Source organism: Brassica napus, chromosome A6 (genome assembly GCF_020379485.1).
Source record: "Brassica napus cultivar Da-Ae chromosome A6, Da-Ae, whole genome shotgun sequence".
NCBI lineage: Eukaryota > Viridiplantae > Streptophyta > Magnoliopsida > Brassicales > Brassicaceae > Brassica > Brassica napus.
The window spans coordinates 12,803,292-12,819,715 of NC_063439.1; the positions used below are offsets into that span (position 1 = coordinate 12,803,292).

The 16,424-nt window shown below is 36.6% G+C and overlaps 1 protein-coding gene across 5 annotated transcripts; it reads left to right on the forward strand.

Moving 5' to 3' along the window:
* Window positions 1-8,568: 8,568 nt before the first annotated feature.
* On the forward strand, window positions 8,569-16,202 carry LOC106347681 (protein transport protein Sec24-like CEF). Of its 5 annotated transcripts, none has more exons than XM_048734808.1 (26): window positions 8,569-8,736; window positions 9,047-9,545; window positions 9,588-9,838; window positions 10,065-10,244; window positions 10,334-10,408; window positions 10,482-10,580; window positions 10,771-10,882; window positions 11,223-11,350; window positions 11,504-11,623; window positions 12,088-12,168; window positions 12,521-12,598; window positions 12,694-12,786; window positions 13,042-13,096; window positions 13,229-13,305; window positions 13,481-13,552; window positions 13,655-13,738; window positions 13,865-13,984; window positions 14,095-14,163; window positions 14,278-14,355; window positions 14,449-14,587; window positions 14,712-14,876; window positions 14,973-15,118; window positions 15,221-15,400; window positions 15,483-15,571; window positions 15,656-15,687; window positions 15,787-16,202. In XM_048734808.1, the coding sequence occupies exons 2-26, from the start codon at window positions 9,062-9,064 to the stop codon at window positions 15,891-15,893; spliced, it is 3,114 nt and encodes a 1,037-aa protein (XP_048590765.1). In that variant the 5' UTR covers window positions 8,569-8,736; window positions 9,047-9,061; the 3' UTR covers window positions 15,894-16,202. The 5 variants fall into 5 exon arrangements, with proteins under 5 accessions (XP_048590765.1, XP_048590761.1, XP_048590762.1 ...); XM_048734805.1 differs by adding an exon at window positions 8,886-8,909 and having other exon boundaries at window positions 8,632-8,736; window positions 9,047-9,838; XM_048734806.1 differs by adding an exon at window positions 8,886-8,942 and having other exon boundaries at window positions 8,686-8,736; window positions 9,047-9,838.
* Window positions 16,203-16,424: the final 222 nt, after the last annotated feature.

A 16,424-nucleotide genomic window follows, 5' to 3' on the forward strand; every position in this document is an offset into this window, starting at 1 on the left:
CAATTGAAAAATAAAAATTCAATATTTAATTATGTATAGACGATTTACGATTCAGTCGTCCGTCCGACGACTTACATGTAAGTTGTCCAGAATTTTATTCTGAGATTCTGGTCAAACCTCGTAGATCCTCAAGAGTATCCTAGGGTTATCCCTTGCCCAAGAATCTATTAGTTTGATGGACTAGCAATCTTTCTTAACCAGAAATTATAAAGCTCAGGTGTGGAACCTAAGGTCATCATTATGTGTATTAATTTTTAATTTTACTAATAATTTTTTAAATGTTACAGGTTTGTTATATCAAGTACCCCCGGGTAAGGAACATAGATGATCCATGTGTTACTGTTACAAGACTCAACCCGAGAGGCCGAGTTCAGGGAAGTTTTGAGCTGGAAGACCCACTACAACCAAGCACATCCGGCAACTTAAGTGCAGCAGAAGATTTAGCTGGAGTTGGCCTTGTAATCGATTTAACCGACTTCGGAGAGGAAGCCGCCGTTCACGTAGAGGATGAACCAGTGATTGGAGAGTTTCACCAAGATCCAGATTCAGATTCATCTGGTGATGATGACTCGGAAACAGACTAGCATCGACTTTTTTTTTTAATAGAAATACCGAGGAAATTCCGAGGGAAGATAGGTTTTCCTTGGAATTTCCTCGGAATAGACCTTGTCGATTTAGGGATTTGATTATAGAATCTTTTTCCTCGGAATTTCCTCGGAATATTCCGACAGAATTCGGAGGAAGATAGGGGGTTCCTCGAAAATTCCATTATTTCCTCGGACTTTCCTCGGAATATTCCGAGGAAATTCTGAGGAACTAGGGGTTTTTAACCGAAAACAACGTTTTGCGGATTGAATAACACGTATATAACCTTCATTAAGTGTCTTAACCAGATTATGAAGTCAAACTTTGGTGTTTTACTCAATACCAAACACTTTTATGATTGCATGAACGAAAACCACATAACATAAGAGAAACACTTATACACTTTAATAAACGGTAAAGGGAATACTTACAATTATTTTTGAAATTTTGTTATTTCATGGTTTATGATCATCTATACAAAGAATCATCAATGGTATGCATTACAATTGTATAAGAAATGATATACGGCAAAAAAATTGATGTTTTGAAACCCCAAACCCTGTTTCCTCGGAATTTTCTCGGTAATTACCGAGGGTATTCCGAGGAAACATGATTCTTCGGAATATTTTCATTTAACCGGGTAAACCAAGCCGCCAAATATTTCGCGAAAATTGAATTAATGATTTCCGAGGAAATTCCGACGGAAATATTTAATAATTCCGAGGAAATTCCGACGGACAGTTTCCGTCGGACGCCTCATTTTATTAGGTCCAACCAGATCTTCTTTCCCATTTCTCTGCCGAACTCTCTCTTCCTCTCCGCCGAACTCTCTCTTCTCTCTCGTGAATTCCGGCGTTTCCTCCCTTCTCTCTCGACGATTTCCAGCGAATCCGCCCTAATCCTCCTCAATTTCATGTATGAACCCTATCCCACTCTCTTAGGTTAGATTTGTTAAGTTTTAAAGTAGATTTGAGGATTTTAGAATGATATTTATAGATTTTTGTTAGGGTGAATGGTAGGATTGTGTAAAATCGAGTTTGATTATGGTATTCACTTGATTTGGAATTTTTTTTTAGTTTTTATTAATTTTGTGGTTATAAAAATATAATTGATAATTATGTATATATAATATGAAAACATTTTTTGTATATAAAATTTATTTTTTGCATTATAAAATCATTTATATAATTATTAAACATTTTTAATATCTATAAAACTTTTTTTGTGATTAAAACCTATTATTTGGGATTTTATTTTAAAAAAAAAATATATATATATATAATATAAATTTCTATATTTATTAAACATTTTTAATATTATTAAAACTATTTTTTGTAATTATTAAACTATTTTTTATTTATTAAAACTATTTTTTGTAATTATTAAACTATTTTCTATATTTATTAAACATTTTTAATATTATTAAAACTATTTTTTGTAATTATTAAACTATTTTTTCTAATTATTAAACTATTTTTTTATTTATTAAAACTATTTTTTGTAATTATTAAACTATTTATATTTTTGTGATTAAAAACTATTTTTTAAACTATTTTTTATTTAAACTGTTTTTTAGTTATTAGAATTATTAGAACTAATTCTTAAATATGTTTTTTTTTAATTTACAGGTCTAATGATGATCAGACCCGGCCTCGACAGCGTCGTGGTCGTGGTGGTACGGGGAGCCAGTCTCGGTGTTCGTCCAGCCATATTCAGGATTCCGCTTCGCCCCACAGCTCCTACCATACATCTCCCTCTCCATTACCCGCTCCTGCTCCTCCCTGTCCCGCTGCTGCACCCGCTCCTTATCCTCTGGGTCCTCCGGGTCCTCCGGGAGTGATGAGTGTTGCGGAGTTGGTTCGACAGCCCGGTCGTGACCATCTTCCCTATTTCACTCCGTATCCACATGGACGGGATCAAACATGGTAATTAAACTTTTATTTATTTTCATTAAAATTTGATTCATTATTAATAATTTGTTCTTTTTATTAGGTTCAACCGATCCGGGAACGGGATCAGCGCATGGATCAACCGTATGATGTACTCGGCCCTCGACAAGGGACATCCGACTTTCACAGACTTTCCTACCGACAAGTAGCATCTGTGGTTTCGTCAGTTTGCGGTAAGTATTCTAATTTTTTACTTATATTTTTAATCTTTAATATAAATTTTCTACTAATTGTGTTTTTTTTTCAGCAAGAATTCAACTGGAATTCCGATGATACGCTCTTTATCTATCACCACTTCGTCCATAAAGTTATGGACAACTATGGGAAGCAGATCCACGAGTGGAAGAAGAAGTGGGAAATAAACAAGGTTATTTTTAATTTATTAAACAATTTTTTAATTTATTAAACTATTTTTACTTTATTTAACTATTTTCTTTTTTTTTATTAAAAGGTTCCAAAGTCAATGAACGACACGATCTGGAAGGAGTTGTGTGCGCATTGGGATAAGGAAGAGACAAAAGAAACTTCTTCCACCAACTTCACCAACCGCAGGAGCGACCGTAACGGGAATGGCGTCTTCAAGCATAACTTGGGTGCTCAATCTATTGCTACTCTGGGATATCGCATGGTAAGTTCAGCCGTTTTTTCTTCAATTATTTAAGTTTTGAAATTTGATTTTTTGTGCATTTTTTCAAATTTCTAATGTTTGTTTAATTTATGTTTTTTCAAGGCGGAAGAAAATGATGGCGAACCGGTTGATGATTTCGCCCTAATGAAGAGGGCGTATACCAACAAGAAGACCGGCCAGATTGATGATGGTCTTGTGAGGGACGTGGTCACCCTGGTCCAAACTCAGGTGCAAGACGAAGTGTCTCAGCTTCAAACCGAGGATGACGATTCGACGGCTTCGACCAACTTGTCTCGGGTTCGAATCAACGAATCATTGAATCGGTAATTTCTTTTTTTTTTTAAGTTCAATTTATTTATTTCTTGATTTTTATTTTATCATCTTTTTATATTATTTAAATTTGGCTATTTTCTATTTCAATCGGTTCCAAAGAAGAAGGGACGTTTGGTCGGCTTGGGTCGTCGCTCCCGGTCGGCTGCTTCTTTTTCTGCACCACCACCCTTTGTTGATCCAGAAGTACTTACGGCTCAGTTGAAGGACAAGGATGATCGCATATCTGTGCTGGAGACCCAGATGGCGGCTCAACAGGCGGGCTATGAGGCACATAAGAGGCTGAATGAGCAAATGATGGAGATGATAAAGATGATGTACCCGAACGAAGTGTTCCCGAACGTGCAAGACCCGTAGTTTTTTTTTTCAAAAACTCGGAATGTTTTATTTTTATTTGTACAACTTTGAATATTATCTAATATGTTTTCAATTTTAATTTTAATTTTATATTTTCGAATTTAAATTTCAAAAATTTTATTTTTTTAAAAAAATTAATTTTTTAAAAAAATTAATTTTTTTTTAAATTCCGAGAAAATGGGCCCTCGGAAATTTCTGACAACATTTCCTCGGAATTTTCCGATGGCTCCGTTCCTCGGAAATTCCCGATGAAAATTCCGAGGAACATTTCGTCAGAACTTCCGAGGATTGGACCATCCGAAAGTCCATCGAAATATCCCGAGGAAGTCCTCACTCGGTATATTCCGAGGACCTTTCCGACGAACTGGTGGTCCTCGGAGTTTCCTCGGAATTCCGTCGGAAATTTCCGAGGGATTTCCGAGGAAAAATGAATTTCCGAGGATTTTTTTCGTCGGTATGTCGTCGGAATAGTGTTATTCCGATGATTTTTTTCTCTCGGTATGCCGCTGTTTTCTTGTAGTGTAGCCCCTTCTCACTGAATAATATGTTTATACCATCGAACTTTTTTTTACCAGAGCTTCTTGAAGCCAAGTGCAAGAGGTAAAGGTGCTGAAGTAAAGTTGGCAACAAAATGTCTAATGAATGATTTTTTGCTTACTTGAAAAATGGGGAACTTTCAGATGAAAATTACTCTTCAAACGTTTGATGAGCTGCTAGCTGTAATCAAAGATACAACCATTAGCCAAAAATTGGAAAATAGGTCAGTTCAATTAATTTCTGTAAACAAATTTGTTGTTTGATCCATGCTATATATATATTCTAATTTTTTCAGATAATGCTTGAGCTGTTGGCCAGAGGTGGAGTTGTCCAAACAATGATAAAAGCAAAAGACTTGGTCCAATCGTAAAAATTTGTGAATATTCAATAGATATGTGTAGCATATAGAAAAACATTTAAAGATATTTGAATTTTTAAGGAGGATCATGAGGCTGATGTTAATTTATGATATATTTCAAATAAATATGTCCAGACATCAAATCATTATACGATCACTATTATGTATTAAACTATATAAAATATTGATTATTGAATTACATTTTTTTTTTTTTACTCAACATCAACTTTCATTTTCCAAATTGTGAACACGGGATTACAACCACACGAGTTTTCAACCCGACGTACAAACGACGCGATCTAGTAACACCTAGAATCACTAAGTTGGATCCTACGCTACCTAATCAGTGCGTCGCTGTAACTTTCACCACTCCGAGCCGAGTTTATCCCACGACTCGAGATAAACCGGCTCTTACACCCTAAATTAGACCACCCAGCCAGCGTAATGAATTACAAGAAGATCAAGACACTAGACCGACATTCATTCTAATCCAAACCATTGGACCCCTAATGATTTGAATTCCGTACATGTTCCAACAGATACAACACCACCGGTGCGTACCGGACAAGCATCATCCCTTCCAGCTATCACTACCCCGGCTCTGAGCCTGAAACCGAACATGACCGTCCGGAATAAAAGCGGACCTTGGTGACAGCAATCGAAAACTCAGCACTACAAATCACAGCTTGCAAAAGGTGTGAAGACCAGCCACCGGAACGACCACTAGTCCGTTTCCGGCGCTGGGAAGCTAGTCTCCACCGCGCTTGAATCGCAAAAGCCTCTCCTCCGGTTGACTCTACCATCGTCGAAGCCCTTGCAGCACGTCGTCTCTCCGAGGACCGAAGAGACATACCTCTGTTCGCCGTCTGTTACGTTCCTCCTCCAACCGTCTCACCGCCTCAGGGAAAGGTAGATCCGGTCTCTAGGAGTTGTCTCGCCGCGTCACGCGCCGTCACCGTGACAGTAGCAACGTAGATCGAAAAAGGGGAAAAACTGGATCTGCCGCTACCGTCAGTCCTAAAAGCCGACTCCCACCTCCGTCGTTCTTCCTTGTGCCTCGTCGTCTCTCCATAAGAAGCCGGAACCACCTTGGTTGACTGAAAGTAGTCATGAAGGAGTACGGCAGCACAGAGATTCACACATATCGGCATAGGTTGAGCGTGGAGGTGGAAGCAAAGGGGAAAAGAGAGTTAGGGTAGAGAAGGTGAGCCTCCGACGCCGCGAATCGACGTCGGAGCTAGGGTTTTCGGCCGCCTTGTTGTCTGCAAGTTCTTAGAGAGAGAAGAGAGCGTTTTTGTTATTATTGAATTACATTTAGAAATCACAATACAGTCAAAACGAAAAATTGCAAAATAACCAATTGTAATAAAGTGACAACTATGATCATTCAAATAATATAAAGATCCACTCAAATCTAAATTAGGATAATGACCCGGTCACCAAAATGATAAATAGTGAAACCTAGGAAATACAATATACAAAATTGCAATGAAGACGCCCAAAGAATGGGTTAACTATCTAAACTCGAAACAACACTTCTACAACAAAATTTGGAGTACACATATTGAAATATTAAAATAAATGCCAAAAGTTGAAAAAAAAACTGAATAATTTAAATCACTCAACTAATGAAACATAATAGCAACGCATCAAAGACCTATAAATTCACTATTGTATATGTTAGTGGTGGGAACGAAACAAATATTCGTATTTGTATTTTCGAGATAATCGTGATCCGGTTCGTTTTATCCTGACCATCAAATTCCTCATCTAATTTGATCTCTAGCAGTTCGATATTCGGTGTTAGGATATCCAAAAAATTATATGTATTTAACCAAAAATTTGATTCGAGTTGTTCAAATAAAATAATTTTTAAACTAAATAAATAGATAATCCAAACTTAGGAGGTGTTATTGGTTTATATATTTTTATTGATTTAGAAATCAATATAGTATTTATAAATCCAAGTAGAATATATAAATTTTCAATTTTTTCGGATTAGTATTTACAAATCCGGAGGTTTTCCTTCGGATTTGGGTCTTTGTATTTTTCACAAAGAAATCCATGCAAATCCATTCAAATACATTATGAAATCAAATCTATTAGTAAATCCGTATGATTGAATAACATTTGATTTGAATTAGAATTTATGAATCATTAAACGAATAACACTTGATTTGAATTAGAATTTATGAATCATTAAACGAATAACACATGATTTCAATATATATTTTAAAATCATAAAACCAATAGCACTAGATTTAGTTTGGATTTTCAAATCCATCAAAATACACCAACCAATAACCCCCACTTAATATGAATAATTATATTTTATTATAAAAACTTACTTAATTTTTAAAGCTCTAATAATTAAAATAGTAAAAATATTATAAATAAAAATATTATAAAACTTACATAAAATATAATAATTATATATTTATATATATATAATTCTTTAAACTATTATTAGTTGTGATTTGATTTTTTCAACTGATATTGAATATTATGATTTGATTTTCTTCATAGAATTACATTTATGCGAATTTTCGATTCAAATAGAAACAAATGACAAATCTAATAAAATTTTATTGATATTTTGCCCAACCATAATATATGGAATTTACAATAAAGATGACCACAATTCAATACCACCAGAAATGCAAACAAAACAGTCATTCACTCAAATATATACATTGAAAAATCATTTATCAATTCTCATGGAATGAATATAATTTTAGTAGATGTCCCACAAGACCATTTAATGTACAAGTTTTCTACTGTTTACTTTTTTTGCATCGATGACCAGATACACTCACTTAATGAGAAGATGTCTCTCAGCCAGTAATGTGGAAGCTCACTATGACAAATGTCCGTAAGATATTTTTTGAAACAACAACACAAACATAGGGTTCCAGCCGCTCTAAACAGCGATGACAGATTCATACAACAATGAAATTTACCTATACAACATAATAATGTTTTTTTGGTCGAATACAACATAATACTATTATGCAAGGAAAAGATAGATGTCTCAAAAACATACTTGGACAAGGTATAATGGATACAAGGCAAAATAAAATGAGACCAGTGCTGAACACACAACTAATAGGTACATGAGGTAAGAGTAACCATGTTTCCACGTCACTTGATGATTTTAGGATCTCAAGAGAAAGAATTAAGTGTCATTGCAACAACTTACAAAACACAAATGTGCTAATTGCTACTATTACGTACAAATAATTTTTTTTGTATGCATCTAAAATCTATATCTTCATATCCTCATTTCTTACACACATAAATCATTTCTCTTTTTCTTTTTTACACACACAAACCATTTTTCTTACTCACACAAAATATATCCTCATTTAGATACATACAAAAGAATTAAGTGTCATTGCAACAATTTAGAAAACACAAATGTGCTAATTGTTACTATTACGCACAAATGATTTTTTTTGTATGCATCTAAAATTTACATCTTCATATCCTCAAACCATTTTACTTTTACTCTTTTTCTCTTTTTCTCAATTCATTTCAAAATTTCAACTTTTTTATTTAAAATTGTATAAGATTATTGAAGTTACTCAAATTCATGTATGGTAAATTGATTATTTATTACATAATGAGATTTTTATTATGGGGCTAAAAAGAGAAAAAAATCTTCTCTTTAATTGAGATATTTATAATGTCATAAAATTAATTAAAATATAAAAGAAATGATATGGCAAATTTTAATTGGATAGGCGATGTCATACCTCCCAGGTAAAAAGATACTTTCCCTTTTCGTCGTAGAGAAAAGAAGAATGATATCGTATGGAACCCAACTTAAACCGAACCAGAAATATAAGGAACGTTAGGTGAACGCGAACGGTTCTGTCCAAACCGGATCTTAACCTGTTTTGATTAAACGCTATATTTAATCAATGCCCTTCTTCTCCATCCACTCTCTCAGACAGACATACATACTCCTCCAAATCTTCTTCTACTTTCAGGTTCGTAATATTTGTTGCATTTTTGTGTTCTGCGATAATCGAATCGTAATTGTAATTTATTCTTGTTGATCTCTATAGGGCCCTATTCGTTTATATCCATAATTCCTCAGATCTGATCTCTTTTTTTTTGCGCTCTCCTTGTCTTACAGATCCGAAAATTCTCTGATTTACAGGCAATTTTCCTTCTTTGATTTTTGGTTATTCTGGTATTCACTGATCGCTTAGGAGTCCGGATCAAGTAATTTGAGATGATGATCATGGTTCGAACGTAGGGGAGATATTTGATTTGTTGTTTGTTGTTGTGGTGTAGGTTTGTGATTGAAGCATGGCTGCTCCAGTGCCTCCAGGAGCACAAAGACCAAACAATCCTCAAAACACCGCTCCTCCAAATTCTCTAGCTGCCAACATGCACAACTTGAACATTCTCCGCCCGCCTCCTCCCATGCCTGGTTCTGGTCCTAGACCATCTCCTCCTTTTGGTCAGCCACCACCACAACCTTATCCTCAGTCAGCTCCTTCCTACGGTGTCCAACAACAACAACCACCACCTAGGCCTTCTCCTATGCCGAGGCCTGGACCTCCTCCTCCTGCATTGACTAGACCAGGTGGACCACCTCAGTTGTCCCAACCTGGCGGCATTCCCTTTGGGAGACCTAGTGGTCCACCTTCTAGTCAGCCACCTTTCGGCTCTAGACCCCCTGGTGCTTTCCCAGGTCCACCTGGAGGTGTAGCTGCACCTCCTCCTTCTGGACCACGCCCGGTTGGTTTTGGTTCACCTCCACCTATGGGACCTGGCATGTCCATGCCTGGTGGTCCCGTGACTAATGGGCCTCCTCCGATGATGACTCCTGGTGGTCCGGGTCCTATCCCAAATGGGCCTCCCATGATGGGTCCAGGGGGGTTTCCCAGAGGATCTCAGTTTCCAGGTGGTTCTATGATGGGTCCACCACCTCCATATGGACAGCCTCCCAATGCACATTCTCTCCCTGGAGGTTCACCATTAACTTCGCCTCCTGCTCATTCAATTCCTCCCCCAACAACTTTTCCTGGTGCCCCTTATGCCATGCCAGGAGGCTTTCCTTATGGATTGCCAGCACAGCAGGTACAATCTCTGAAGCTCTGTGATGTATGATTTGATGAAACATGCAATGCCCTTATTAGGATGAAAGTAAAACATGCTCTCATACTGAAATTTAAAAGCGTAGCGCTGGTAGTGGCAGGGTTCAATTGATCTTGTATCATTAGATTCTTGCCTTTTTTTTTTCCGTAGGCTAGAGTTTCCTCTGTGAGATTTATTATAATTGCTTTTGAAATTTGAAAATTCGTAGCATCCTTCTGCTCCTGGCACCCCTGGTTCTATGTATGGCATGGGTCCAGTGCCAAATCAGTCGATGACCACTGTGTCTGGCCCCTCGAAGGTTGATCTTAATCAGATCCCAAGGCCAGGTTCAATCTCAGGTCCAATCATGTATGAAACTCGCCAGGAGAATCAGGCTAATCCTCCACCTGTATGTCTTATAATATTCATTTGTTAATTACTGTGAGACTGAATAAATGTTATCTGTTCCCCCTGAATCTCTCTTGTTTGTTTTTGAAGCCTACTACTGTTGATTATATTGCTAGAGACACTGGAAACTGCAGCCCACGTTACATGAGGTGCACAATCCATCAGGTAAGTATGAAACGGAATGTCTTAAGCTAAATGTAACTCTTTGTGTTTTAATATTGATATGTTTCCACAATAGATCCCATGTACTGTTGATCTTCTTTCTACATCTGGTATGCAACTGGCGTTAATTATCCAACCGCTGGCGCTTTCTCATCCCTCTGAAGAGCCTATCCAAGTAAGATTAAACTATTCCCATACTCGACTTTTCGGATCATTCAAGGCATTAGCATTTTGACGTTCATGGATTGCACTGTTTATATTTATTGCCTTCTCTTGTCTCATTGATCATTCCCTGTAGTTTCCAGTTGCGTATATAACTTTATGGGTTTCTTACGGAAAATTCAAATCATGATGTTATTGAGTAGGTTGTGGACTTTGGTGAGAGTGGCCCTGTTAGATGCTCACGTTGTAAGGGATACATCAATCCTTTCATGAAGTTCGTTGACCAAGGAAGGAAGTTCATTTGTAACCTGTGCGGTAAATATTACTCTTCCCATAAATAAAGGCCATCGATAATAAGTTAATCCTACATCAACTTCAATAGTGAGTTCCAAGTTACGAGAAAACTAAAAAAATTCTACAGTAGAATTATACTGTCTTACCTTACTGAGTTAAAAGTAATATTATGTGAATTTTCATTTCACCTCGAAAATCTAGCCAAGGAAGTTGCGACTATGGTCTTAAGAGAAGCCGCTCCCTATGAATTGTTATCACCATAACAATTTTTTTTTTTTTTGCCAACCATCATATCCAATTAGAACTTCAATAATTTGGAATGTTTTTGTGATCCATTTTCTAATCAAATATTTTTGCACAGGATACACTGATGAGACTCCCCGTGACTATCAATGTAATCTGGGTCCAGATGGTAAACGTAGGGATGCTGATGAAAGGCCTGAACTGTGTAGGGGAACTGTTGACTTTGTTGCTACAAAAGAATATATGGTTAGTATGTCAACTTTTTTTTCTGATTATTTTGGGCTAAAATTTCGTGCTACCTTCATACTAATATGATAATTAGATCTGTTTGTTGATGCGAAGAAAGCTACTTGATTCATTGCAACCAGATGGAGATAACAATCAATATCTATTTTACAGGTACGAGATCCAATGCCAGCAGTGTATTTCTTCCTCATTGATGTATCAATGAATGCGATTCAAACAGGTGCAACTGCAGCTGCTTGCAGTGCGATCCAGCAAGTCCTCTCAGACCTTCCTGTAAGTTTTCTCGCTCTGTCCAATTATTTAAATGTACAAGACATTGTACACCTGACTTGTTCAATAGAGAGTGTCCCTGTTGGAGAATGTTTTAGGGATCCTTTATTTAGTATTGTATTAGCTTTCACTTTTATCACACTCTATTTAATGAACTCTTCCTAAAATAAGTCTGTAAAACCACTTTTTTTTTCACAATGAAACAAAGTCCTGATAGGAGGATCATAGAGAATAACACCCAAGAATCTTAGGACTGATTGGAAAACATCAATTCTCTTCCATACCCAAACTATGTCTCATAATGCCTGACTTGTTGGTGTGGGATGGTTTTTTCTCTTCTTTTGTTTGGTTGCTGATGTGGCATATTCTTGAAATTGGGCTAGGATGGTCACTAGAGTAATGCTTTTTGGTAGATATGTTTTGAAAACATTGCTTGTTTTTAACAAAATCATGTATTCATTTTGCAGGAAGGGCCTAGGACATTTGTTGGAATTGCCACATTTGACTCAACAATACACTTTTATAATTTGAAGCGTGCACTGCAACAGGTGAATGTTTACATTAGTCATTTTTGTTTCTTTTGCTATGTTATTTGAAGGGAATCTAGGTTGTGTTTATCTGCCTTTAGTATCATAGATTAAAGGTGTTATCGTGATGCAAATAATCTGTATCACTTGGCTGAATAAAATTAGTCTGTTTAGATTTCTTCACTTGAAAGCCACTCTTGTGTGCAATAGGCATGATTACGAACAACCTATATTGTTTTAAATTTGGAACAAGTTCATTTTATTTCTTCTTCTGCTGCTATAATTGTAAGAATGTATACTCTCTCTTTTTCTTGTTAGAGTTTTTTTCTATTGTTGATTCCGTTGTGATTTTGATTGCTCTTCTTCTGTGCAGCCGTTAATGCTCATTGTTCCTGATGTTCAAGATGTTTATACACCTTTAGAAACAGATGTCATTGTTCAATTATCTGAGGTAAGCTCTTGGCTACTTGCTTCCTTCTATACCGACATTGGTTATCCTTACTTCTTCCTTATTTCTGTCTGTTACTTTATTCTGTTGGAATTCAGTGTCGTCAACACCTAGAGATTTTGCTGGAAAGTATCCCAACAATGTTTCAGGAAAGTAAGAGTCCTGAATCTGCTTTTGGTGCAGCAATTAAGGTATGTTATTTCCAAATGTAAATGCTCAGGTGGAAGTTGGATGCAGTTCGGTGATAGGCATAGTTTTACGAGCTGACTGATTTGTAAGCGTAAACAAAATCTGAGTTAATAGTTGTGGGAAAATAATAAAGGAAATCAAATTGGGGTTTGTGAGTGAATTGGACAATCGGAAAATAATAAAGCAAAGTGCATATTAGGTGTATCACTCTTCTTTTGCCATTGCCTCATGTATATACAACCTTTTTCACCTCCTAGGCTGCATTCTTAGCGATGAAGAGCACTGGAGGAAAGCTGATGGTGTTTCAATCAGGTATGCTTTTGGACCAGTGCTTTTGATTCCAGTCACTTGTAATCAAACTTTGTATCACCATGATGTATGTTTCCTTAAGTACCGTTTCATACCTGTGTAACATAACTGATATGATTATCATCTCCTCCACAGTTTTGCCCTCTGTTGGCATCGGAGCACTTTCTTCTAGAGAAGCCGATGGGAGGGCTAATGCCTCTGCGGATGAAAAGGTAAACATTCATTTTTTGTTTCATATAGTGCGTTCTGAAGTAAATGTTTAGTTTTAAACTTTTAATGCATTTCTTAGGGTTTTCCCCGCTCCTTTTGTCTAAAAATATTAATGGCATATGGTCCTGACGTTGCTTTCACTATCGAAAATAATTCTTCTTTAATATATGATATCAGGAGGCCCATAAACTACTACAACCCGCAGACAAAACCTTAAGGACGATGGCTATTGAATTTGCTGAATACCAGGTACCAATAGATCGGAATTGACCAGTAGTATTTTATATTTTGTAGCACTCTCTTAGTTGTTGCAATATATTTTGCTCTCTAACGCATCCATACATGCCTCAGGTCTGTGTAGACTTATTTATCACAAGTCAGGCCTATGTTGACATGGCTTCAATTTCCGACATTCCAAGAACTACTGGAGGACAGGTAGATTGAAATTATCTATTTATCCTCTTTTTTGTTGTATCCATTTTGCATAATTGATGATATTTCACCTTAAAATTGTTATTCTGTCATGATAGCATTTAACTTTCCATTGTACTTGGTTTCCAGGTTTATTGCTATTACCCTTTCTCAGCTCTTTCAGATCCACCCAAGCTCTACAACGATCTGAGATGGAATATCACTAGGCCTCAGGGTTTTGAGGCTGTTATGCGAGTTCGATGTAGTCAGGTAACACTTTTTATTTTTTTTTGGGTAGATAGGTCTCTCCATGTATTACTTTGCAAAATTCAACGTTAGGTTATATTGATGAATACAACAACTCCTGCCGAGTAATGTAGGGTATTCAAGTGCAAGAATACTCGGGGAGCTTCTGTAAACGCATACCAACTGACATTGATTTACCTGCGGTGGGTGCACCCTCCTTTGAATTTTTTTTATTAGTTGTCTCCGATAGCGTTGTTATTCAGTGCAAGATTCGTTTATTTTTGTTTCATTTCTAACGAACCTTGAGCCCCATGCAGATTGACTGTGACAAAGCTGTAATGGTGACATTAAAGCATGATGACAAGCTACAAGATGGAGCTGAATGTGGTTTTCAGGTTTTACTTTGGCCATTCAAAATAATTTTCATGCCAAAATGTTGGTTCACCAGTTTTATATCATGTTTACGTTTTCTTTATGATATTATTCAGTGTGCTCTTCTGTATACGACCATAACTGGAGAAAGAAGAATTAGGGTTATTAACTTATCACTCCCTTGTACAAGCATGCTAAGCAACTTGTTCCGCTCAGCTGACCTTGATTCCCAATTTGCTTGTATGCTGAAACAAGGTAGGTGTCCATGCTTCTGAATCTATGTTTTTACATGTATATATATATATATTTTTGTTTTTCATGCTTCTGAATATATTTTGGTGTGATATATAGTCTACTGGTGTTTCCTTTTTTTATGTAGCGGCTAATGAGATCCCTACCAAGGCACTTTCATTGGTGAAGGAGCAAGCAATTAGTAGTTGCATCACCGCACTCAGCTCTTATCGTAAATTCTGTGCTACCGTTACATCAGCTGGACAACTTATTCTTCCTGAAGCACTCAAGCTGTTGCCCCTATATACTCTCGGTACGTCCTTGTCACTTAATTTCACCATTTTAGTTTGGTTTGCTGAATGCAACATAGTAGAGCAGAAGTTGTGATGTCATTATATCTTTCTTTCAGCCTTGACCAAAGGTGTTGGATTACGGTCGGATGGGAGAATTGATGATCGATCATTTTGGATAAACCATGTGTCATCATTATCTACTCCTTTGGCAATTCCGCTAATTTATCCAAGGATGATTGCTGTTCATGACCTTGATACAAAGGTATGGAGCTATATATATATATATATATATATTTTTTTTTTTTTGATGCTCAGGTGTTTGTTATATTCTTTTCCGATGATTTTTCTATCTTTAATCTATCAGGATAATGAAGAAACCGTAGTTCCTTCTCCTATCCCATTGACAAGTGAAGACCTTCGTGACGATGGAGTCTATTTTCTCGAGAACGGTGACGATGGTTTGATTTATGTTGGGGAGTCAGTAAACTCAGATATCCTGATGAAGCTCTTTAATGTTCCTTCAGCTGCTGACATTCCAAGTCAGGTATGCTCAACAATTCATCTTTATTTTATTAGTGAAAGAGAAACCTCTTTTCTGAGGTTACCTAACATGTTTTCCTTCACAGTATGTGCTGGAGAAGTATGATAATCAGCTCTCAAAGAAGTTCAACGATGTGGTGAATGAAATTAGGAGGCAAAGAAGTTCTTACCTACGGTACGGTATCAAACAAATGTCTCGATATTTTCTTTATTTAGTGATTTCCGTTCTAACCTTTTAAAATCTCTTGTCTATTTGCAGCCTTAAATTGTGCAAGAGGGGAGATCCAACAGGTGAGTTAGCTTTCGAAGTTACTCTTAGCATAGCTTACTTGATGACGAGGTTACTTTTCCGAAGACTGATCAGTTTTGAACTCTGTTTTATCTCCTCAGGAATGTTGTTCTTATCGTATATGGTTGAGGACAGGACAGCGGGTGGGCCCTCGTACATGGATTTTCTGGTTCAGGTTCACCGTCAAATCCAAGGCAAACTGAATTGACTAGTCTCTCATGTCTCCTCCGTTTTGTGTCTTCAAAAGCTTTAGATTAGCAGCGGACTTAAAAAAGAAAAGAAAAAGGAAAGACAATCTTGTTCCTTTGTACATACTTTTGGCTGGAAACTTCATTTTTATTCTTCAAGTTCCTGTGTGCTTGAGAAGTTATTTATTCAAAGGAAGATAGAAAGAGGGAGGAGAGAGACAGAGCATGTGGTTTTTTTTTGTCTTTTTGCGCCTCTCTTATTTATACAAGAAGTCTTTTTTGTGGTGGTACTTAAAAGAGGTTATTTTAATTAACTTTTTTAGACAGTATTTTGCGGTTGTAACCCTATATTTTTCTGCTAACTTTTACTGTTGCATTGCATCAGCTTGAATGAACAAAGCATTTTGCACTCTCATCTTCCGACGAAACAATAAACACTTCTCTGTTTAATTACTAGTTGCTGCCCGATGCTGATCAGCAAAAAAAAAAAAAAAACTGGATAATAACTTGGACACATTCAGTATCAGTTTTCCTAAAAGGTTTTGACCAGC